Source organism: Panthera uncia, chromosome B4, assembly GCF_023721935.1.
Source record: "Panthera uncia isolate 11264 chromosome B4, Puncia_PCG_1.0, whole genome shotgun sequence".
Taxonomy (NCBI): Eukaryota; Metazoa; Chordata; class Mammalia; order Carnivora; family Felidae; genus Panthera; species Panthera uncia.
The window spans coordinates 113,427,972-113,454,390 of NC_064809.1; the positions used below are offsets into that span (position 1 = coordinate 113,427,972).

Sequence of the window (26,419 nt, forward strand, 5' to 3'; positions counted from 1 at the left end):
GTGGCTAGGTTGGTTAAGTGTCTGCCTCTCGACTTAGGTTCAGGTTGTGATCTCAACAATTTGTGGGTTCCGGGCTCACATCGGGCTGCACGCTGACAGCCCTGGAACCTGCCTGGGACTCTCTCTCTCTCTCTCTCTCTCTCTCTCTGACCCTTCCCTGCTCCCGCACTCATGTGCACGCTCTCTCTCTCAAAAATAAATAAATAAACATTAAAAAAAATAAAGTACTGCTTCACGTTCTGTGTCAGTTGAAGGAAAAGTTGAAGCATCTGTAACACTTACGTACTGGCACTGTGATTTTTCCAGGCCAAAACACAGTCTGTTTCAGGATGCAAACATCAACTGACACTTGAGTTTGTCACCTCGCGGTCACAAGTGGCAAGAAAAGGTTAGAGTCCCCAACTGTCAGAGCTGAAAGCAACTTTAAAGGTTATCTGCTCTGAATATTATGGATTGTATGTGCTGTTAGAATTTCAAGAAGAATTTCAAGGATTAAAACAATGTTGCCAATTTTCATCTTGCCAAGTCATTAAAAGATAAAACAATCCAACCACCACCTACTGTCACCATCGCTTCATAAGAGAAAGGAATTTAACACCAAAAACTAGGACATACTCAATCCTAGCATAAAGGAGAATCCATCACACTGAGTACCCTTAGCTTCATGACAAGCCGACCAGAGTCATTTTTGTTCTGTCAATTTTGCCTCAGACTGAGGAAAATTCCATGTCAAACCCATGTGTGGGAACCAACCTCATTGTTTTCTCAACAATCGAAGCTTCCACATCCAAATGGCATGCTCCAGATTCAATTCTGGTGACGATAAATTAGTGATCGATTCAGAACAAGAATTCAGGACTCTGCCACCCGCCCCCGCCCCCCCCCCCCCCCCCCGTCTCCTATGTCCCTATCTTCTCCCTAAACCACAATTCCTCATGTGTCCAGAATCACAAAACAAACGGTGCAACTAGTCCAACACCCCAGCCATTTGCTGCCTTCCACTTCTCACTGTCTTTAGGTCTTAGGTCTGACCTGCTCATGTCTCATCCAAAATGTGTTTTTAGTCCTCTTCACAGAGGGGGAGGGGATGCAACAAACAACAGCATACAGAAAACTTCCTCTATTCTGAGTAGCTGGAGAATTCTACAATCATGTAGGCCCAAACCACACTCATCCACCCGCTGTAAATGTGTCTCTCTTCCAACCATCCTTATAAACAGCCTTTACCTTGCTCTCTTCCTTTATGCTGTCAGAGCCTGGCCTTCCCTACAGTGCCCATGGTAGACAGGGAGAGGGGAGTCCAGAAGTACATGCATGAGTTTTTACCAAAATTAATCTGTTGTGATGGTTAATTTTTTTTTTTTTACATTTAGTTTTGACAGAGTGAGACAAAGTGAGAGTGGGGGAGGGGCAGAGAGAGAGGGAGACACAGGATCGGAAGCAGGCTCCAGGCTCTGAGCTGTCGGCACAGAGCCTGACGCGGGGCTTGAACTCACGGACTGCGAGATCATGACCTGAGTCGAAGTCAGATGCTCAACCGACTGAGCCACCCAGGCGCCCCATGTGATGGTTAATTTTACATATCAACTTGACGGGGCTACAGGATGCTCAGACAGCTGGTGCTTCTGGAGAAGATGAATGGGCATCACCCAATCAGTTGAGGGCCAGGATGGCACAGAAAGTCAGAGGAAGGGTAAATTCATGCTCTCCACTGGAGCTGAGACACCCATCTTATCCTGCTCTTGGACATCACATCGGCACTCCCGATTCTCTGGATTTCACACTCAGTTCAAGACTTACACCATCAGCCGACTGCCAGGCCTTCGGACTCGGACTGAATTACACCACAGGCTTTCCTGGTTCTCCAGCCTGCAGACAGCAGATCACAGGACTTCTCAGCTCCACAACTACATGAGCCACTCCTTTAATAAATCTCATGTATGTATTTATACATATCCTATGGGTCTGTTTCTCTGGAGAAGCCTAATATGTCAGAGCCAGGAAAACGTCAATGGTTTTGAACACGGAGAGAAACATGATGACGTCTACAACCACATCTGAGCCCTCACCTTCCTCTGCCCTCCCTGGGCCCCGTTCATTCAATATTCCACTTTCTTCGTGTGCCAGGCACTGCTGGGTTTCCCGTGACTGCTCACCCACATCCTGACATCAAGTCAGCCTCCTTCTGCACCACCTGCTACGTGGGCAGAACACTTCTTCTGGCACAGCTACGTCGGCCTCTGCCACTTAGCCAGACCCTGATCCTTGCCCTGTCATCTCCAGTAGGCCCTGAAGCTAAAGCTAAATGATGCTCAGGGCTGCCAAGCTTCCTGCAGTCCTTCCGGCATCACTCAAAGAATGCATTCGAGCAGTCAGCACGAACAGTCACTTCAGTAAGTACAATAGTGGCTCAATCCATTTTCTTTTCAATTAAGATTTTAGCTTTCACACAGCAGGGCTTTAACAGAAGTCTCAAGCCTGGGAGTAGGTCACCGAGAATGTACAATACCTATTTTAATGAGCCAAATAGCAGGACTTTTGCTGCCATTCCAGACGTTTTTCTCCTCAAGTCTTCCTGTCGCTCATGGTTCTGGTGCACAGCTGAAAATAATTTTCTTCCTTCCCAACACCTTGTTACTCCTTCCTCTCCAGTAATTACTACCTCAGTTTTTTATTCCCTTATAAAGCATTTTAATAAGACTAGTAATCCAAGGGAGAAACCAAGTAGTGGACGGAATTCTTTGTTCTTTGTAAAATAAGCTGTGGTGAAAAACACGCAAATTCTCACCAAGAAATGAAACAGGTATCACAAGGAGATGGGACACAGGGAAAAGGGATGTGATCCCTGCCGGTGCTTCATGCTCTCTGCAAAATGACCTCTTCCTGTTTTGGCAGCAGGCTCTGGATAACATCACGTCTCTATAAATCATCTCAGTCATGTAGATATGATTCAGTCATTTATCCCCCAGAACCACAGGATGTGGATTGATTCAGATTTGACGTTTGGAGATAAATGAGGAAGCCAGGCCTACAGACTGTCTGCTTCCTTGTCGGGGTGCAAAAAAATCCATCTTGCCCACTACACCCAGGTGTTCGCTTCCTGGCTTGGGGCTCACATTTCCCAGGCATCTCCCATTAAACAGATGAGGGAGATGGCATGGTTTAAACAAGCCACCAAAGCCATGCAATGGTAGAGGTAGAAGATACCACAGAAGCTATAAGAAAAGCAGTGAGCTACATGAACACATTAACAGAACAGTGAATAAAACAGGGCAGGTATGTATATGTAAATGAAGTAAAAGCATAAATGCAGTTCCGTCTGTCCAGGTGTGTGACATGCCGCATGGTCAGGTGCCTTTTCACAAAGTTCCATTCAGGCACCGATTCGCTCATTCAGCAAACGACTAGTGAGTGCTTGCTGGTGTTGGGCACACGTCCGAAGCCCCGGCGATATGATGGTGAGCCAGATATCCCTTCGCATAGCCTATAATCCAGGGTTTACAGCTTACTTAAGCGTAATTACAACAGCTTCCCACTAAAAAATAATAAACTGACATCCTGGACAACTGAGAATTACCATATAGAGCTGACCCTTGAGCAACAACACAACACGGGTTTGAAGTGCACAGCCCCACTTACAGATTTTTTTCGATACAGTACAGCACTTGTAAATGTGTTTTCCTTATGATTTTCTTTTTTTTTTTTTTTTAACGTTTATTTATTTTTGAGACAGGGAGAGACAGAGCATGAACAGGGGAGGGTCAGAGAGAGAGGGAGACACAGAATCTGAAGTAGGCTCCAGGCTCTGAGCTGTCAGCACAGAGCCCGACGCGGGGCTAGAACTCACGGACCACGAGATCGTGACCTGAGCCGAAGTCAGATGCTTAACCGACTGAGCCACCCAGGCGCCCCCCCTTATGATTTTCTTAATAGTTTTCTTTTCTCTAGCTTACTGTATTGTGAGAATACATAATACATATAAGATACAAAATACGTGTTAATTGACTGTTTATGTTACCACTAAGGTTTCTGATCAACAGTAGGCTATTAGTTTTGGGGAAGTCAAAAGTTATGCACAAATTTTTGTGGGAGGTATCAGTGCCCTTCACCCCTACGTTGTTCAAGGGTCAACAGTACACCATAAATGGATTCTCAATTTAAAAATAAGTAGACTTACAGGGCACCTACGTGGCTTAGTCAGTTAAGCGTCCAACTGGCTCAGGTCATGATCTCACAGTTGGTGGGTTCAAGTCCCATGTCAGACTCTGTGCTGACAGCTCAGAGCCTGGAGCCTGCTTCAGATTCTCTCTCTCTCTCTCTCTCTCTCTCTCTCTCTCTCTCTCTGCTCTTCCTCTGCTTGTGCTCTGTCTCTGTCTCTCAAAAATAAATAAACGTTAAAAAAAAAAAAATTAAGTGGCGCCTGGGTGGTTCAGTTGGTTAAGCGTCCGACTTCAGCTCAGGTCGCGATCTCATGGTTCATGGGTTAGAGACCTGAATCCGGCTCTGTGCTGACGGCTCAGAGCCTGGAGCCTGCTTCAGATTCTGTGTCTCCCTCTCTCTCTCTGTCCCTCCCCTGCTTACACTCTCTCTCTCTCTCAAAAATAAAATAAACATTAAAAACATTTTTTTTTTAAAAAAAATAAGTAGACTTACCTATAAGTACTCCACTTGTAAATGAGTAACCAAAATAATAACCCTGTTCATTCAGAAAACGTTTATTGAGGACCAGCTACGTGCTAGTCACTGTATCAAATGCCGGGTTACCCAACTCACAAAATTCCTATCCTTAATGAGCTCACAACCTAAGTGAGAAGATAAAATAACAAAGAGCAGCGCCTGAGTGGTTCAGTCAGTTAAGCATCCGACTCTTGATTTCAGCTCAGGACACGATCTCACAGTTTGTGAGTTCAAGACCCATGTCGGGCTCTGTGCTGACAGTGCAGAGACTGCTTGGGATTCTCTCTCCCTCTCTCTGCCCCTTCCCTGCTCGGTCTCAAAATAAATAAAATAAAATAAAAATTAACAAAGAGCTTCTATATAAGTGACAAAGGCTTTAATGAAGGGTGGAAGACATTCTGAAGGAATGGTGGGGGGAGGGGCGGGGACGACAGGCACCAAGGTCTGAAGGAGAGCAGCACTGAAAGACTTGGACTGAGGTCTGATGACCGAGTAAGGCAATGCCAGGCAGGCATGGGGTTGGGGAGTTCATTTCAGATGGAAGGAACAACAAGTACGTTCTCAACTGAAAATAGTGCCTTCGGGGTGAGCAGAAAGTGCATCTGGGCAGCAGCCAAAGATAAGCCTAGAAAGGGAAACAGAAGCCATGTCTTGAAGGGCTCTGAATGCCCTGACTGCGGAGCTGGGCTTTATCTCGCAGGTGATGGACAGCCTCTGCTATATTTTCGGCATGATTAGATTAAATGATTAGATTTGCCTGTTGAAACATTGCTCAGGCTGAGGTACGCTTCACATACTTCTGAAGGTGTGACTGAAGGCAGAGAGAACAGAGATGGGGGTAACAGTCTGGGCAAGCAATGACAGATGGGTGGCAGAAGCGGGATCGTCATTATTCGTTCCTTCTACTTAGATTCCAAATCAAAAAGAGTTTAACTGAAAACAAAAGACACTTATCTAAAAGAGATCATACATTACAGCTCAGCCTGGTCTTTTCATTTAAATTAAAAAAAAAAAAAACTAGAATATTATTACAAGAGGAATAAAACTGCTTGTGCTTTTTGACCTGGTAATTCCATTAAGGGATTCCTAAGAAAACCTAAATGAGAGAAAAATAACTTTCTTCAAAGATGTTTCTAAATGTACTACTCAACTAGCCAACAAATGAAAATAATCCAAACATCTAAAAATAAGGGATGGTTTAAATCAAATGTCATCTATCAACATAACTAAATACTACACAGATATGAAAATAACCAGAGCCATCCATGGGAATGTGTATGTGAGGAAAATATCAGACTCCAAAACAATACACAGTTGACCCTTGATCAACAACACAACATGCGTTTGAACTGCACAGGCCCACTTACGGGCAGATTTTTTTTTATAAATACAATACGGTAAATGTATTTTCTCTTCCTTATGATTTTCTTAATGATATTTTCTTTTCTCTAGTTTACTGTATTGCAAGAATAAATTACATAACACATAATATACAAAATATATACTGTGTATGTTATTGGTTAAGTTTTTGGAGAGTCAAAGGTTATACATAGATTTTCAACTGCATGAGGGCAGGTGTCAGTGTCCCCTGCATTGTTCAAGGGTCAGCTGTACATACAATGACAACAACCGTAAGTACCTACTATGTGCTGGGCCCAAGGCTAGGTTTAGGGAATACAAAAATAAGCCAGACATGGTCCCTGTCCTCTAAGATCTCAGAGTCCACTGGGAAAGCCAGACGCACATTACTGCAACAAGGTGAGGAGTTCTCGACAAAGCTGGGCACCATGAGAGCGCAGAAGAAAACTTGCCCAACTTAGAGCCAACACATAAACACAACACAAATGTGGATATTAAAATCAGTGGCAGAACTCAGTTGCAAATCTGGAAGACCCCAAACATGTACTTGTTCATTCTGTTTGATCATCCTGGGCATGAATAGAAACTGTGAAACTTATGGTGAAGAACACTCAAATCCCCAAGAGTATCTGCATGGAGCCCCTTAAGAATCCTTGGACCCTGGTTTGAGAAACAAGATCTAAAAATGGGAGGGTAGCAGTGGAAGGGAAAGACAAAGACATGCCCAACAGTATTTAGCTCCTGAAGAGGATCGAGAAAGTCAGAGACCATGTCAAAGATTGAAGCCTCAGCATCTGGAAGAATGACAATGAGGCTCCCTGAAATAAGAAACTCAAGAACAGGATCAGGTGTGAAAGTAAGAAATAAGTTCCGTTTTTGACACTGAGTTTGAGGAACTCTGGGAAGAAGAAAGGTAGAGGTATTTAAGACTTTGCTGGAAATTTATCTCTAGAGATTTGGAGCCACAGGGTAGAGACTCAGTATCCAAAGTCATCTTCTGCAGACAGCTGAAGCTAGAAATGGATGTTGAACAACAGCTATGAACATATTTAACATTACTAAATGTAGAAGATCTACCCCATTTAGTCCCTCAAATATCTGTTAAGCATTTACTTACTTTCAAAGTAGTATTTCCATCAAATTAATAAAATTATGGAATGAATACAAGATAATAAATTATATTAACGAACTATGGAATTAAAGGATCGGGCTATACACAGAGTAGATACATCAGTCTCGTGTTTTTCCATGGGAAAAACCCTCTACTTTTAAAATAAATGTAATTTGGAAATACAATTTGATTAATATAATTAAATGAAAGCTAACTTTTTCTACAGTGATATATTCATGACCATCTTGCTACCAAGCCTGTGAGCCTGAGATAAGAACTCTGGGGATTTATGCCTTCTGTAAATGTATAACAAGGTATCTGGAAAAACAGCAAACACCTAACACTTGCAAAGGAATTTTGCAAGTAGGGGAATACTTAAACATTAGGAAATTGCAAAGTCCTAGAAGAGAGCATTTGTGCGTATGTACACACTGCAGAGCTCTGCTGTTGAAAACAGTCTGGGCTGCCAACGGTGGAGGTGGCTGCTTTCACTCATTTGAAATCTACAATTACTCCTATGTAAATTAGAGGCAAGGCAGAAAATGTGAGAAATTCAGAATCAATTTATCTTCTTAGTACTGCTGAGATTCTTTTTGTGTTTGTGATCTGTATGTGCCAACATTACAATTCAGTTATTTCCAGAAATAATTTTAAAAAAAAAACATTTTCAATGATGAGTTTTGAGTAGCAAAACTGGAAAGCATAGTGTCAATCTGTTGTACATTCATGGAGTGCTGACTCTCACACTCTTCCTTTTGCAAACAGGCTTCAACACACAGAAAAAAGTGAAAACCACTCTGTAAACAACAGGGCTGCAGAGGGAGAGGTAAAGGAGGAGAAACACAATTTGGGTTCAAACACCGGGTTGACATCAAAACATGAGTGCTCCTATTTCCACTTGCTGAGACAGACATTCTCGAGAAGATAAAGTGAAGATAATTCTTGCTCTTCCTCACCTTCACTCTTCTGACTGCCTTACTGTCTGTGAAGACAAACGGCACAAGCCATTTTAGAGGGAAAGTCCAAGCTAGGATTTAGAGGGAAGCATGTATATGGTTTTCTTAAATCCATCAGCCGAAGCTTATGAACAAAGCAAAGCCTCCCAAACATATCTTAATTAACTAGGGGGCCTATTAAAAATATAGACTTCGGGGCACCTGGGTGACTCAGTCGGCTGAGCGTCTGACTTGAGCTCAGAGCATGATCTCAGCGTTCATGAGTTCAAGTCCTGCATCCGGTCCTCTGCTGTTGGTGCAGAGCTCACTTCGGATCCTCTGTCCCTCCCTCTCTGCACCTTCCCCGCTCAGGTGCTCTCTCTCAAAAATAAATAAAAACATTATTTAAAAAATATATCTATTTCTAGGTCCTCTCACAGAAATTCCGATTCAGCAAGTCTGGGGTGAGACTGGAAATGTGTGTTTTCCCAAAGCCCCACCAACCCCATCGACTCCCACAAGTGACTCTATTAGCTAGCCAGGTTTGTGAATCATGAACAAGAGACCGCACTGAGACTTAGTTGCTCTGGAAGGAGTGATGGTTTCCATAAGGGCAGCAGTTCAGAGTTTACGAAAAGCGCTTTCATATCAACTATTTCATCTCCAGTTCACAGATGAGGAAAATGAGGCTCAGAGTGGTCCACGGTCAGACCTCACTTCAGAGGCCACGGTACAACGTTGTCTCCACTACACCATCATTCAAGCACCAAATTTGTGAGCAATGGTGAACTCTTACCTGACCTCAGCTCTTACTTCACAGGGGAGCCACGCAAACAACCAACAACTGTGGTGCACCTGGGCAATTCCTGCACCTGTCCACAGTTCAGAAAGACCATCGGCATCCTCATTAACCACTTTTTACTATCTATTCAAATGGAACTTTAATAAATTGTAATGCATAACTTGTAACACAATTTCACTGTATAAATGTAATGAGAAATTATCTGAAGATTAAAAGTGTATCCACTTCTACAAAGAAAGAAATGTCCATACTCTCACTAATTTCTGTAACATTCTGCTGAAAGCCAATTGCTTTATTTTTATTTCAATGCATAATTCTAAATTTCTAGTTAATATAACTTATCAGGAACCTCAAAGGATAGGAACAAGACCCCTTGCAATTGGGAAAGGGTGCCATGAACATAAAAAAAAAAAAAAAATGGTAGGGGTGTGTGTCTATGAGAAGGCAGCAAGTGAGGCAGACAGGAAACTGAAATATCTGGGTTTGGAAGAGGTTTCTGGTTTTCTGTCCATGTAGCTTTGTGTAACCTATTGAGTATGAGGATGGGCTATGGGAGAAAAGGTTGGTTCACATACCAGAAAACAAATTGCAGACATACTGGAACACAAGGGAATCTCTAATTATAAATTATGGCCCACAGGCCAAATCCAGTGACCTGTTTTTTAACCGCCTAAAAGTTAAGAATGGTTTCAACATTTAAGGGTTGCCTGGGGGTGGGGGGGGTGGGCACCTGGGTGGCTCAGTCGGTTAAGTGGCCGACTTCAGCTCAGGTCATGATCTCACGGTCCGTGAGTTCGAGCCCCACGTCGGGCTCTGTGCTGACAGCTCAGAGCCTGGAGCCTGTTTCAGATTCTGTGTCTCCCTCTCTCTGACCCTCTCCCGTTCATGCTCTGTCTCTGTCTCAAAAATAAATAAATGTTTAAAAAAAAAAAAAAAAAGGGTTGCCTGGGTGGCTCAGTCAGTTAAGTGTCTGACTTCAGCTCAGGTCATGATCTTGTGATTCGTGAGTTTGAGCCCTGAGTCGGGCTCTGTGCTGACAGCTAGGAGCCTGGAGCCTGCTTCAGATCCTGTCTCCCTCTTTCTCTGCCCCTCTCCTGCTCACGCTCTGCCTCTCTCTCAAAAATAACTTAAAAAAAATTTTTTTAGGGGCGCCTCGGTGGCTCAGTCGGTTGAGCGTCCAACTTCGGCTCAGGTCATGATCTCACGGTCCATGGGTTCGAGCCCCACGTCGGGCTCTGTGCTGACAGCTCAGAGCCTGGAGCCTGTTTCAGATTCTGTGTCTTCCTCTCTCTCTGTCCCTCCCCTACTCATGCCCTTTCTCTCTCTCTCTGTCAAAAATAAACATTAAAAAAAAAATTTTTTTTAATTTTAAAAGAATGTTTTTAACACTTTTAAATAATTGAAAAAACCTGCATAATATTTTATGACATGAGAAAATTATAGGAAATTCATATTTTAGTGTCCCTAAATAAAGTTTTATTGGGACACAGCCATACTTACTCATTTTATGTATTCTCCACGCTGTCTTCACACTATAATGGCAGAGTTAAGTAGTTGTGACAAGGATCCATATGACCCATAGAGCCTAAAATATTTATAATCTGCCCTTCAAAGAAAAAGTCTGCCAATCCCTGCTTTAAGGGAGGTGTTTGGCTGCTTCCTGAAAACTGATTTTGATCTAGCCTTTGTTTGCTGAATATGAAATAAAATACTGAACTTAGAATCACCTCACATTTTCTTTGATACTGACCTAAAAAGCATACCACAGTCTAGATACCTCTGCCTGAGTATCCCAGTACTGAAGTGACATTACTCCTGTGGTTTCCTAACCCAGAAGCAGGGGCAGGGAAGGGCTTCTGCACATTCAATTCTATTATCAGAATGACGGATGTATAAAGAGAAGCAGCCAGGCATACTAATCCTGCAGGGCCCTCTGCATGAGCCATGTCTGAGCCTTCCTTTTATTGAGGAATGGAGAGCTTTACCCTGTCAACAAATACTGTTGCCATTTTCCCAGCATTAATATTCGAAAATAGGAAATGCAGCACATAAAGCATAATTCAGAGTACAATGGCAGGAGCTGCTGCTGTCCTCATTCCACTGAAGGCAGGAGGCTCGCCTATCAGAGTCCAGACGGTTCTGGTCCATTATCAGCAGCCCAGTTTTTGCCATTTCTGAAGGCAACACGAATTATAAAGCATTTGCTATTGTTGCACCAATCGGCTAATTCAATGGTCAGAACATTTCAAACCTCGTAATTTACACTGGAAAAAGTGGGAGTCTCACTCTTTTGAACTGCCTGTTAGACTACCCCATGTCACAGCTTGCCTGGCACTAGGAACAAGAAAAATTCTCCCTTAGGAAATTAATGTTTATAAATACCCTGGAAAGCCAAATAATAAGCATCATGATTTAAAATAAAAGTAATCAGAATGGCTTATATTATTAACTTTGCAAGTACATATTTTCATTTGTGACTTTATCACACACATTGATTGTTGGCTCAACTTTTTTAAGCACTCGACATTAGGTTTTTTGTTTAAACTGGTCCAACCCTTAAAGTATTTTGCTCACATTTCAAGCAACACTGAATCCAGAAAAGAGAGAAAGGGTTTAAAGAGGCAATGAAATATCTTGTATAAGCACAGTGCCTTGTGCCTTGAATGTGCCTTGCTTGCGTAAAAAGCATTAAGTAAATGGTGGCTCTTTTTATATCAGTAACAAAACATGCCAGGGTGCCTGTGTGACTCAGTCGGTTCAGTGTCAGACTCTTGATTTCGGCTCAGGTCATGATTTCACAGTTCATGAGTTCGAGCCCCACATCAGACTCTGCACTGACAGTGTGGACCCTTGCCTGGGATTTTGTCTCTCTCCTTCCCTCTCTCTGCCCCTCCTGCACTCTCTCTCTCTCTCTCAAAAAAAATAAATAAGCAACAACAAAAAACATGCTAAAGAGAGAAGTCTATTTTGAAGCAACACTAGCCTACAAAATATAGATGTTCAAATGCAAAGAAGACCTAATCTGAGGTGACCCCCTGTTCTGTTTCCAAGGCTTAAGGGCCTAGTTACTGGACAAATTTCAAAAGACCTCACAGAACTATTTACCATCTGTGATCAAGGTCACAATCAGCAGCCACCCAACTCTCACTAAACCTTGCACTCGGCAGGCTATAGCCATACTGGTAGTGGTTGGGTTTGTTGGGGATTTGTTCCTCAAGATTCTGTTCTGAACGAGAAGGGACAAAAGGCAACCAAGAGCAAGGGAGAAGAGAAACAAGAGACAGTAATTCCCACCTGCCTCCTCTTCCTCTCCCCAAAGGGCGAATACTGTCCAGCACGTCAGGGAACTGCTGGGCTACTTATTCAGCTAGTACAAGATGAGATACCTTCAGTCACTCAACAGGTGCTTACAGAGCCCCTACTAAGGGCCTGCTGTTGTTCTGAGCATTGGATACATCACTGAATAAAACAAACACACTCAAGCACAAAAAAGTGGGGTGACTCTACCTATCTGACATTAAGATGTAATCAGTAGTAACTAAGATCCGAATAAAGAGCTTGCACACTCACGCATATGGAAACTGGCCGTATGACAAAGGTGGCGTGGCATGGCACATTGGTGGGGAAAGGACAGTACTCAGTAAGTGTTGCTGGAATACCTGGTTATCTATCTGGAAAAGAAAAGTGAACCCCTACCTCGCTTAATACATTAAATTTAATTCCAATTGGATTAATGGTCTAAATATTAAAGGCAAAACTTGAACTCTCATTAGAAAACAGGTAAATATCTTTAGCCAGCAGACAATGGAAAGATTCCTTATGAAACAAAAAGCACAAATCACACACACACACACACACACACACACACACACACACATAACTTCCAATACATTAAAATTCATCAAAATATTCCATTTAGAAAAAGACACAAATTGGAAAAATATATTTGCAGCTCGGTAAGAAAAAGTACAAGAGAGAAACGAGCAAAAGATATGAACTGACAATTCACAGAAGTAAAAACTCAAATGGCCAATGAATACCTAAAAATATGTTGGACCAAAGGTGCCTGGGTGGCTCAGTCGGTTAAGCCTCCAACTCTTGGTTTCAGCTCAGGTCATGAACTCACGGTTCATGAGATGGAGCCCCGTGTTGGTCTCTGTGCTGATAGCATGGAACCTGCTTGAGATTCTCTCTCTCTCCCTCTCTCTGTCCCTCCCCTGAGCATATGCATGCTCTCTCTCAAAATAAATAAATAAATAATTTTTTAATATGTTGGACCACACTTGAATACATAAAAATATGTTCAACCATCCGAGAACCACAAACTAAAAGCATGATGAGCTATCCCACCTCTGTCAGATCTGCAAATAAATGTAAAGTCTGACAGTACCACGTGTTTGGTAAAAATACAGGCCATTCATAAACTTCTCATAAACCTGTCTGGAGGAGAATATGGCAATATTTAGCTGAATTGACAATATGCTTACCCTACAGCCCCACTACCCCACCCCTACATGCCCTGGCACTCACAAACAAGCACATACGCAAAATCAGAGCAGCACTGCTTTAAAACAACCAAAATATATGGCAAAAACAGAAAGAACAACTTAACTATGTAGTATTCCACTACATAAATATACTTAGCTCCAAAAATGCATGCTGAGCTACTGGTATCAGATGGTTAAATCTCACATATACAAGTGTTATGCAAAAAACCAATATGGGCATGTATATATGTGGTGATTTATATACATATAAAGTTTCAAGACATGCAAAATAATGGCATATCTTGCTTAAGGATATATGTATATGTAATAAAACTATTAAAGCGCACAGATATGTTAAATTCAGGACAGAAGCTTCCTCTGCTGGCAGGAAAGTATGGGGAGAGTACCATCTCTACTGGGGTTTTTCTTCCTTTGTAGTAGGGTCTTTTATTGAGGTATAATTTACATATAGTGATATAGATGTCAAGTGTACAGTTCGAGTCTGACACATACACCCATGTGAACCTCAAGCCTATCGAGAAGTAGAAAATCTCCATCACACCAGAAAATTTCTTCACGCCCCCTTCTAGTCAGTCCCCACCAGCAACCACTATTTTGATTCCTGTCACCACAATTTGGTTTTTCCTGCTCTAGAACTTCATGTAAATGGAATTATACAGTATGTACTCTTTTGTGTCTAGTTTGAGATCCGTCCATGTTCATGCATAAACAGTAGCCTGTTTCCTTTTTATGGCTGAGTAGTATGCATTCCATTTTATAAATACACTACAGCTTTTCTTAGTCATTTTTTAAGTTGTGGTAGATACATGAATGCCAATGTATTATTCTTTACACCTTTTTTTATATATTAAGTATTTCCTTCTTTAAAAAGTGTAGGTCCCAGAGTGCTAGAGATTCTCTAGAACATACACCTAAGGGTAAAATAGCTGTGGTGTAGGTTACGTATATTGTCAACCCTATTAGACACTGCAGATTCTACTTTAAGACCACAGACCTACTGAATCAGCAGCTTAGGAGGTGCTGTTCAGGAATCTGCATTTTTAACAAGTTCCCCAAGTGACTCTTATGTAAAACATGTTTTGTAAACCAGCTTATAAATACATTATGTATATTCTCTGTGTTCTGTAACTCCAATGGCTTCAATTATTACCACTTATATGCCAATAACTCATAAATTTGTATCTTTCAATAAAACTTCCTCCTAAACTACAGACCTCTGCTATAAATATCTCTACATGAAGGGCCCACTGGTGCCTCTGTACAAAACTTCCCAAGTCCTACTCCTTGGTTTTCCCTCCAGTTTTATGTCTCAGTTCACGGCACCACTGTACATCTGGTTTCACCAAACCAGAAATCTGAGAGTATGCCACTCTGAACTCCTCTCCTCCCTTATTTTCCACATCCTATTGGTTACTAAGTCCTCTTCATTACACTAAAATACGTCTTGAATAGAACAGGTCTCTCCATTCCCTTTACCATCTCCTAGTCTAGGTCATCTGGATCACTGTAATGGCCTCCTAACCAGTCCTGCCCCCTCCAGTCTTGTCCCTCCAGCCCATTCCCTACCTTGCAGCCAAAGGAACCTTCTGAAACAAATATCTGATTTTCAAAACTGCTTATTTAGAATCTCTCAATGGTTTTTATTTTTATTTATTTATTTATTTGAGAGAGAGAGAGAGAGAGAGAGCGCGCGAGCATGCACACAAGCTGGGAGAAGGGCAGAGGAAGAAAAAGAAAGAATCCCAAGCAGGCTCCATGCTGAATGTGGAGTCCAATGTGTGGCTCGATCCCACAACCCTGGGATCATGACCTAAGATGAAATAAAGAGGCAGACATTCAACCAACTGAGCCACTCAGGCACCCCTCTCCATGGCTTTTTTTCATTGCCTTTGGGACACTCAAGATGGTTTACACAGCCTTTCATGATCTGGCTTCTCCTGACTTTTCCAACCTCAGCTCTTGCCATTACCCTCTTGCTCTGTATCCATTTAGCTGCTCTGAATGCACCTCACTTCCTTAAATGTGCCATTCTTCACTCTTCCTTTGCATAAACTGTTCATTCTACCTAGAATGCAACCCTCCTTCTCTTTCCCTGGCTGCCCTTGCTTGCCCTTCAAGTCTCAGCTAAACAGTCACTTCATCTAGAAGGCTTTTATGAACCCACCAGATTACATTAGAAACTCCCACTACAATACCCTAGCAACTTATTTTCCCTTTGCAACAGATTATGCCATAATTCACAGAACTGTTCATCTTCTCAGACAGACTACAAATTCTGTGAGATCAGGGCCATGCAGAGCTTGCTAACCCACAACAGATTCCTAGCATACAGTAGGAGGTTCATTTTAAGTATTTGTTTCATGAGTGTTACCATATTACATTTAGTCTACATGCAAAGAAACCTTATCAAATAGCCTCAGTTATTTCTTTCAATTGAAGATGTGAATAATTCTAAGTTCAGAAAGTTATATATTATATGCAATATTTATGTTTTACTCTCCTGTTGCTTTGGCAAACACAATCTGCCACCAGAGAAACAGTCCGTCAAAAGGAGCAAGAAGTACATGCAAAAGAATGAGACTGAACCACTTGCTTTCACCATGCACACAAATAAACCCAAAATCCAGTACAGACCTAAATGTGAGACCTGAAATCATAAAAATCCTTGAAGAAAAACAATCCGTAATCTCTCTGACATCGGCTATAGCAACATTTTTCTAGATACGACTCCTGAGGCAAGGAAAACAGAAGCAAAAATAAACTACTGGGACTACACCAAAATAAATAATCAACAAAATTAAAAGGCAACTTACTATGGGGGCACCTGGCTGGCTCAGTCGGTTAAGCATCCAACTTTGGTTTAGGTCTTGATCTCACAGTTCGTGAGTTCAAGCCCTGTGTCAGGTTCTGTGCTGACAACTCAGAGCCTGGAGCCCGCTTCAGATTGTGTCTCCCTCCCTCTTTTTGCCCCTACCCCGCTCATGCATGTGCATCCGTGTGTGCGTGTTCCCTCTCTCTCAAGAATCAACATTTTTTAATTAAAAATAGACCTACCCTATGACCCAGCAATAGCACTGCTAGGAATTTACCCAAGGGATACAGGAGTACTGATGCATAGGTGCACTTGTACCCCAATGTTTATAGCAGCACTCTCCACAATAGCCACATTATGGAAAGAGCCTAAATGTCCATCACCTGATGAATGCATAAAGAAATTGTGGTTTATATACACAATGGAGTACTACGTGGCAATGAGAAAGAATGAAATATGGCCCTTTAGTAGCAATGTGGATGGAACCGGAGAGTGTGATGCTAAGTGAAATAAGCCATACAGAGAAAGACAGATACCATATGGTTTCACTCTTATGTGGATCCTGAGAAACTTAACAGAAACCCATGGGGGAGGGGAGGGGAAAAAAAAAAAAAAGAGGTTAGAGTGGGAGAGAGCCAAAGCAGAAGAGACTCTTAAAAACTGAGAACAAACTGAGGGTTGATGGGGGGTGGGAGGGAGGGGAGGGTGGGTGGGTATTGAGGAGGGCACCTTTTGGTATGAGCACTGGGTGTTGTATGGAAACCAATCTGACAATAAATTTCATATATTGAAAAAAAAAGAATAAACATTTTTTAAAAAGGCAGCTTACTAAATGGGAAAAGATATTTGCAAATTACATATCCAATAAAGGGCTAGTTTCCAAAATATATAAAGAACTTATACAATGCAACACACACACAAACAATCCAATTAAAAACTGGGCAGAAGACATGAACAGACATTTCTCCAAAGAAGACATACAGAAGGTCAATAGACACATGAAAAGAAGCACAACACATTTGGGAAATGCAAATCAAAACTACAATGGATATCACCTCACATCTGTCAGAATGGCTAAAATCAAAAACACAAGAAACAAATGTGTTGACGAAGATATGCAGAAAAAGAAACGCTCTTCGCTGTTGGTGGGAATGTAAACAGGTACCACCACTGTGGAAAACAATATGGAGGTTCCTCAAAATGTTAAAAATAGAACTATCCTATGATCCAGTAATCACACTTGTGGGTACTTACCCAAAGAATACAACAACACTAATCCAAAGGGATACATGCAACCTTAGGTTTATTGCAACATCACTTACAACAGCCAAATTATGGAAGCAGCCCAAGTGTCCATCGAATGATGAACGGATAAAGAAGTGGTATACATATACAATGGAATATTATCCAGCCATAAGAAAGAATGAAATCTTGCCATTTGCAACGACATGGATGGAGCTAGAGTGTATTATGCTAAGCAAAATAAGTCAGTCAGTGCAAGACAAATACCACATGATTTCACTCATACATGAAATTTAAGAAACAAAACAAAACAAATGAGCAAAGGAAAAAAGAAAAAAGAAAGAGAACCCAAGAAACAGACTCTTAAATACAAATTGGTGGTTGCCAGAGGGGAGGTAGGTGGCGGGATGGGAGAAATAGGTGATGGGGATTAAGAGTACATTTCTCATGACGAGCACTGAATAATGTAAAGAATTGTTAAATCACTATATTGTACACCTGAAACTAATATAACACTATGGGTTAACTATACTGGAATTAAAATTTTAAACTTTAAAAAAAAAAAAGGAGTAAGAAGTGGCAAGACTCAGAACTGGCCAACTTGAGTCTCAAACCTTAAAAAAAAAAAAAAAAAAAAAGCCCCATGTATTTTTCAACAGTGTTGCACCTGTCACACCTCAGTTACAAGGGAGGCACAATGCTTGAAATCTTGTTAGGTTTATAATAATTGAAGTGGAAAGGCTTTTGGCAAAAGGATTGAAAGTGTGTATTTTTTGTTCTGGGATTTTCAGTCTAAGGCACAGCTGGGTACACTCGGCTGTTGCCAAGGATGGAGGCTGCGTGCAAATTCGCCGGCAGTTTACCTACAGCAAAAGCTCTCAATTTTAACTCTCCAACCTTCCACCCACTTTTTGAGGGATATAAATATTAAAAACACAAACTGTGATGCCAGAATGCCTGGTTTAAAATCCCTGCTACATCATTTATTAGTTGTGGTATGCTGAACAAATTACCCAGCCATTCAGTATTTAACTTCCTCATTTGAAAATGGGAATAAAACAGCATTTACTTCATAGGTTTGTTGTGAGGACTGAACGAGTTAATCACACATAAGGCACTCAGAGTAAGGGCTCAGTAAGTTTTCCATACATCTAGGGGTAGAGGAACAGGTTTGCAGGAGAAAGCAGGGGAGACGGACAGGGAAAACAGAAGCAAAAGAAATGTGCTATGTAATTTGAATAATCTTTTGAACCTCAGACAAGTCCTTTTAATGTACATTAACTAATCCAAGTCGCACAGCCAGTAAACAGCTGAGCTGGATTTGGAGTCAGGGAGTTCGTCTCCAGAGACCAAGCCCTCAACCACTAAGAAATACTGTCTCCTGTCTTCACATCTGGCCCTTGGGGAACAGAATTCCTGTCTTGTAAAGGAGGAAGGGAAACAAAATGATGCAAGGAATGGAAAGGAAGAAAGAATAAGTAAAATAAGGCCAGACTCATTTATTTTCTCAATTTAAGAAAGGTAAAGTGACAAGTTTCCCTTTATCCTCCCTTTGCAGACCTGAGAGAGCCCAACATATTTGTGGACGCTTTGCTTTCAATTCGGGAAGCCGGGTTGAAATCAAAATCACTGTCAAAGACTCCAACAGATTGACAGATCCTTCTGAACATAAATCCAAATGTGAAATGGAAATACGGGACACGAAATCCAAGAGTGAGCAAGAGAGCAGCGGACGGAAGGGTTACAGAAACCATACTTCTGTCTAGAGTGGAGAGACAAGGTGAGGTGTTCTAGAGTCAGACAAAGTATTCATATTCTTGTCTGGCCTGTAACATCAGAAAAACAACATCCCTGAGCATCACTTTTTTCACCTGTAAAAAAGGAACAAGAACATCTGCCTCTCCATGGATAATACCTGCCTCTCCATGGATAAATAACTCTGATGCAGTTTTAGGAAGAAACAGAGGGACAGGCACCCTCACACATGAAAACTGAGGGTAATTTGGCACTCTCTTTCTTTTCAATTTAACAAACTTATATAGCACTTACAATATGCCAGGCGCGATGCTAGTCACTTCAAATATATTAACTTGGGGTGCCTGGATGGCTCAATCAGTTAAACATCCAACTCCTGATTTCAGCTCAGGTCATGATCTCACAGTTCGTGGGTTCGAGCCCTGCATCAGCCTCTGCACTAACAGTGCAGAGCCTGCTTGGGATTCTCTGTCTCCCTCTCTCTCTGCCCCTCCCCTGCTTGCTCTCTTCACGCACGTGTGGCTCACTCTCTCTCTCTCTCTCTCAAAATAAATAAACTTAAAAAATGAAAATATTAACTTATTCAACGTTTATGGTAGACTGTCTGCAAAAATGGTGCCAATGATTCTCTTCACTGTATCCTTGTCCTTGGAGAGTCCCCTCCCACACAGACTCAGTGCTTTGTGCTCTGGGCTTTGCCCTCTCTTGCTGCCTTTGGAACCCTGAGGCTACCACGTAAAGAAGCCTGAGCTAACCGGCACATGAGAGATCACACGCCATCCCATGAGCTCCCTACAAGCCAACTCGTCTGTCAACTACCAGGCAGGTGGGTGAGGCAGCCTAGATCGTCCAGCTACCAGCTGACCCACCAGGTAACCACAGAAGCGTGAAAGAACCCGGCAGAGCTCAGCTGGGCTGGCCCAGATAAGAAGAGCCACCCAGACAGCCTACCAACTCATGAGCTAAGCAAAACAGATATTGTTTGAAGCCAGTAAGTTTTGGGGTGATTTGTTATGCAACACAAACTAGTAACAATCCTCACAGCAATCCTTTAGGTAGGTACTATTATTATTCCTATTTCACAAATGAGACAACTGAGGCAAAGAGAGGTTGACTTGCAAAGCCTGTAAATAGCAGAGTCAAGATTCAACCCCAGATAATCTGGCTCCAAGTCCACGCTATTATGTGGAGATTTTATTTATAAAGATATATGTAATAGATACAAAGATATCTCTAACATATATAGCTAAGTATATATACATAAATACACATATGCATATACATATCTCCTCTATACTATGCTGCTTCACCTAACAAAAGGTGTTTTTTCATATAGCTGACTCAGAAATTTATCATACAGATATACTCACACAAATGTAAAATCACGTATGTATAAGATTATTCCCTGCAGCACTGTTGATAATAGCAAAAGACTGGTACAATCCTAGTACATCCACATAAAGGTATCCCATATGCAGCCATAAAAAGAACTGAACTGACAGATCTACAAATACTGATGTTGTGTACAAGGAAAAAAAGCAAAGTGTACTTACATACTACATTTACATTTGTATGTCAAAAAAAAGGGAGAAAGTATGAATATATAACTGCTTGTATATGCACAGATTATGTCTAGAAAGACACAATAAGTGGGTTTAAAATCAATTACTTCTGGCTAAAGGGAACCAGCTGGCTGGGCAACAGAATATGAGGAATGATTTTCACTGTAAATATTTTCATGTATTTTGAATTTTTATACTGTATGAATGTATCATCCATTAAATTTTTTTTTTTTTTTTTTTGCTTAGAGAGAGAGAAAAAGCGCACACATGGATGGGGGAGAGTGAATCTTTTTTTTGTTTAGCATTTTTTTTAAAGTTTGTTTATTTAGAGAGGGAGCGCACGTACACACAAGCAGGAGAGTGGCAGAGACAGAGGAAGGTAGAGAGAGAATCCCAAGCAGCCTCCACGCTGTCAGCTCAGAGCCCAACCCAGGGCTCGAATCCACAAACTGGCAGGTCGTGACCCAAGCTGAAACCAAGAGTCAGATGCTCAACTGACTGAGCCACCGAGGCATCCCAAGCATTTTTTTTTTTTTTTGAGAGACAGAGAGTGCGAGGAGTGGGGCAGAGAGAGAAAGAGAGAGAGAGAGAGAGAGAATGAATCTCAAGCATGTTGCATGCTCAACACAGAGCTCAACGTGGGGGCTCAATCCCCTGATCATGACCTGAGCTGAAATCAAGAGTCAGAGGCTCAACCGACTGAGCCACCCAGGCACCCCAATCACCTATTAATTTTAACTTAAAATGTTATTATGAACATTAAGGGAGACCATAAATGCGTGGAACAGAGAAAGCAATAAATAGTATTGTTACAATAATTATATACAATATTTAAAAATAATTACATATATTATAAATATTATAATTTAATTATTATAGTTATTTTTCCACAAATGACTTCTAACTCTAAGGCAAATAATTTCTTAAAGTAGCCAATCCTCGGGGTACCTGGCTGGCTCAGTCAGTAGAGTATGCGACTCTTGATATCCGGGTTGTGAGTATGAGCCCCACATTGGATGTAAAAATTAAAAAGAAAATCTCTAAAAAATATATATAATAAAAAAAAGTTGCCAATCCTCTGAAACTCCTGGCTCTGTACAGGAAAGAACTCGTTTGGGATGCAAAAGTAGAGAAGGAAATATTTACTAGCTATGAGAACAGGTGAAAGAAGAATCGAAAACGTGGCTTCCCTGGTGGTCATGACATAAGGTCAAAGCACCGGGCAGAGTGGTAATGCCCCATTTCTGCCTCTCTTCAGAGAAGCCCAATTATTGGGCATCTTCTGTGCTCTGACTTTGTACGTTCTCTGTGCACCTTTTCTTTCTTTCAGCATCAAATGAAAGCAATTACTTTCTATTCTAATAGTGTGTCTGCCCTCCCTCTGCAGTTACTCATCTACAAAAGTTGAAATGCTGCCACATGCATTTGCCAAACTGCTAAATTATCTGCTTCTCCAGAACCAGAAATGATCTGGGGCAGGAGCAGGCAGTCTGTAGCAAGCAAAGAGTAATGCCAAGAGCCAGGGCTTTGGAGTCAGGTAAACAGGTACAAATCCCAGCTCCAACACTTAGCTGAGTGGCCAAAGCAACATATCAACCTTTCAGAGATTAGCCCATCTGCAAAACAGGTGACTACAGTTCCTATTTTACAGGACTCCTGTGAGCACATATACCACAGTACCAAGTACAGAGTAAATGCTCACTAAATGTTAGCTATATTTATTATCATTGGGGACATTCCAACTGAGGTCCAACCACCTGCCTTTCTCCATCTCTCCCCGCCCCTCTCTCTCTCACACACAGACATCAACGATCAGCAAGTTTAGGTGTATGCTAGAGGATTCCCAACTCACCGTCCCACATCAGCAAGTTCAAATGACCGCACCTCCAAAATCCATCCAGTCTAACTCTCTCCATCACCCCTGCACACAAAGGTGGTCTCTCTTTACATGACCATCCCCATTCCATAATTCATTCTACACACAATAGCCGTGTAGATCTTCGAAAAAGTAAACCAGACCATATCATTCTATTCCTCTGCTTAAAATTCTCTAAATAACATTCCTCTGCATTTAGGCTGAAATCCAAATTTCTTACCATGGCCAACAAGTCCCTATAGAACTTGGCCTCTATCTCTCCAACCTCACACTTCATCCCACTCGCTCCACCCCATGGACACTCCACTCCGCTTCAGCCCCAGTGCTGTTCCTGCCTCAGAGCCTTTGCTCACACAGGCCAAGTCTGTTCCTGCCTCAGAGCCTTTGCATCTGATGTTCCTCGGTCTGGAACACTCTTTCCCCAAATTTTCACACAGGTAACTCCTTTTCATCATGTAATTCATAGTTCAAATACCAACTGTCTAGAAATGTCTTCCCTGACCATGGAAATGAAAATGGCTTCCCTCCCTGATTTGCTCCCCATTTCATTATCCTGCTTTATTTTCTTCCTAGCACTCATCACTATCTAACATCACTTGTGTATGGGTTTACTTTTTTATTATTTAATTTCTCAACTAGAATGTAGCCTCCAAAAGAACAAGGATCTTTCGCCATCATCTCCCCACTACTCCTAGAGCTTAGAATGGTCCCTGCACACAGTAAGTGCTTAATACATAGCCCTTATGATGGTGGCAGTGGTGTTTAAAATGCAAAGTGCAAGCTTCAGTCCAAGGGATTCTGATTTAATAGGTCCGAAGTACAGCTCAAGAATCTGAACTTCTAGCAAGCATCCGTCTTTTTCATCCTAAAACAAGCAGGATACAAATCACTGTTTTAAGATATTCTGGTCAATTCCTCCATTACCAAATCTCGCTTCTCCCTCTAACACTCCCTTGCTTAGGCCTACAGATCCCTTCCCAGCTGCTTTTCTTAATTAACCCAATGACACTAAGGTAAAAAAAAAAAAAAAAAGGCTGCTGACTCCTGAATTTGGAGTTCAAACAAATAACCCCGCCCGTTTCCATTTCTGCTGCTCCATCAACACCAGGAATGCCAAACTAGCTGCCCAGCCTGGCTGGAATCCTGTCCTCCCCAGAAACACCTGAGCAGGTCTGGACTAACTCCAAAAGGTAAGCCAGGTAAATTTCCATGTCAGCTCACTAATAGACTTTCCAGAGGCAGCTGGGACCAATTCATACTTGCTCTACAAGCCCTCCAAATACACCCCCCCCCCCGCCCATCAACATATCCAGAAGACTTAACTCTGGCACCACCTGCAAAACGACGGCCAGAATTCCCTTTGAAGCAACCTAGCAGCTGAGAGGAAGAAATCTTTGAAAGGGCTACTCACTCAGGTGACCAAACAGGCACATACATGCCATTGTACAAGGCAACCCCTAACTCCAACGCAGAGAAACTCACAGGCTCTGGCGACCAACAGTCGTGTTTTGTTTTTCCCATTTATTCTCAGACTTGTCTCTTCAGAAAACATCCAACACCCTTTCCCTAACGCCTAAACTGTCACTGGGCTTGGCCTCAGGGTGTCTGGGAAAATGTCAAGGGTACCTACTTGGAGTTCCCTAAAGTTTCCTGTACTGCTACCCAGTCTGAGATCCCGCATTTGATTAAAGCAGCCCCCACCCCCCCCCCACCCCCAGGTTAAAATCCAAACTGCATACTGGGACTGGTAACTTAGAATCACCAACACTTATGCGTGCATTAGCTCCCCAAGAGGGTAAGATCAAGCTGCGCGGGGGCCTGCGTGCGTGCTCTTCCTGGCTGACCGCAAGCAGCACCAATCTTCCAGGCTGTTCCTTCAAGGGGAATAAACCCTGTAGAGGGGAGTTTTTCCGCCAAGAGCCACCAGCGCAGGGGCCTCTCACCCCTGCAGTTCGGGGAGCAGCCGCTGCCCCGGACTCCCCCAAGCGCACGTGCTGAAAGTCCGCCTCGGGACTCCGCGGGTTCACGTCGCAGCAGCGCCTGGCTCGCTAGCACAGCCGAGGGAGCAACTCGAGTCCACACGCCCTCGCGCCTTCCAAACGCCGAAGCGAGGGCCTTTCCGCAGACGAGGCGTGAGGCCCACCTCTCCGAAACACACACACACCCCTCCACCCGCCACCCACCCAACTCGGAATGGGGCCCGCCTATCCCTGGGACTTGCGCCTAGGGAGCCCAACAGACGGCTCCGGCAAAGTTTACGAGGCTCTCGAACTGGGAGCGCGGCGCTAAGCAGCAGAACGCAGCGGCCAGACCAGCCGAGCGGGCGCCGGGGGCGCCGGGAAGGGACTCCCCTAAAAGCTGGAAGCGAAGGTGCTGGGAATAGCCTGCCCCAGCCTCGAGGAGGCGCAGGCGCTGACAGAGAGCCCCGACGTGTCCGCGCTGCCGCTGGGAGTGCTGGGCCCGGCGGGCGCCCTCCGGCTGCAAGTCGCCCCACGGCTCCCCCGGCCCCACCCCCCAGAGTCGTCCGCGGAGTGTCCCCCGGCCCTCCCCGGCTCTGGCCGCGGCCCCGCGAGGCCCCGCCTCGACCCCCACCCTCAACCCTTCCCTCCAGCTACACGGGCCCGGCTCCCCGCCGCCTCCCGTAGCCCGGAGCCGGGCGAGGGAGACGCGCTCTCACGTTCGCCCGGCACACTGGCCGCCTGCCCCCCTCGCGCCTCCGGGCGACACACACTCACCCTCCGCATGGTGCCGGGACGGGCCGGGCTCGGCGGCGCGGGCGCGGGCTCGGGCTCTAGCCTGGCAGGGACGGCGGCGGCGCACAGGCGGCCGGGGAGAGCCGCGCTGCCCCCTCCCGCACACGCGTGCGCCGCGGCCGGCGAGCGGGCGACGGCCTCCACGGGGGCGGGGCGGGGGCGCGCCGGCCGTGGGGTCCCCGGGCCCGCCCCCGGCGTGCGGAGTTCTGGGCCCTCCCAGCCCCGAGGCTCCTCGCTCCCCGTCGTGGCGTTCCCCACCTTCCCCGGCCCGCTTCGCTCCTCTCCTCCCCCTCGAGTTCCCGCCCGACAAGGTTGGAGTTGAACGCCGGTGCCGACCCTGTGGGGAACCAAGTTCAAGGAGCCAGAGGAAATTGATGGCCTGCGGTGGGAGTTCTCACCCCCCTTAAAAGTACATCTCTTCTCCCCGTTGGATGGGAGGAGGCCCGCTGGTGTCCCATCCCTCTCTTTAGATTCTGTGATTGTCTTTTGGAAATCCCGAGCATTCATAAACCTTTTTTGGAAGAGGGATGGGGTGAGAGTTAAGGGTGGGAAACAGCAGATCAACCCAGGGCGGGAGGAAGGACAGCTTCATGGAACATTAATGGTCTAGTTTTACTCAGGTAGAGGAACTCAGCAGGGGTCTGCATCCCCGTTACTGCAGAACCCACAATTCTTCCAGACAAACCTTTGCGTGCAAAGCTTCCTCTTCACAAACGAACTCCCCAACTTCTCCAAACAACAGGGAAATCCCATCCCAAATGCTAATGCCTCTGAGAAAATGATGAGGCAGGATATATTCCTCCTAATCAGGAAAACCGCTGAGCCAGGGGGAATGCAGGACCCAAATCCTCAAGAACAAGAGTAGGATGGAATGATGTGAGAGTCTCCCTGGACTTCTGGACTTCTCCCGATTTGGCTTCGGCTGAACAAAGTAAATGAATAGCACAAAATTCAAGGCAGACTGAATTCAATGTGAGGGGGGACAAAAACCCTTGTTTACCAAAGGATCCTTTGAACAGCACACAAG

The 26,419-nt window shown here is 43.7% G+C and overlaps 1 protein-coding gene across 1 annotated transcript in view; it reads right to left on the bottom strand.

Annotated features, from left to right (window-relative positions):
- Positions 1-25,505, bottom strand: part of TMCC3 (transmembrane and coiled-coil domain family 3) — a 270,963-nt gene extending 245,458 nt beyond the window's left edge. Inside the window, exon 1 of the mRNA XM_049627506.1 lies at positions 25,375-25,505. Coding sequence (XP_049483463.1) covers positions 25,375-25,383 — 9 coding nt within the window. The 5' untranslated portion in view covers positions 25,384-25,505. The remainder of the gene's footprint in view (positions 1-25,374) is intronic.
- Between the last annotated feature and the right edge of the window lie 914 nt (positions 25,506-26,419).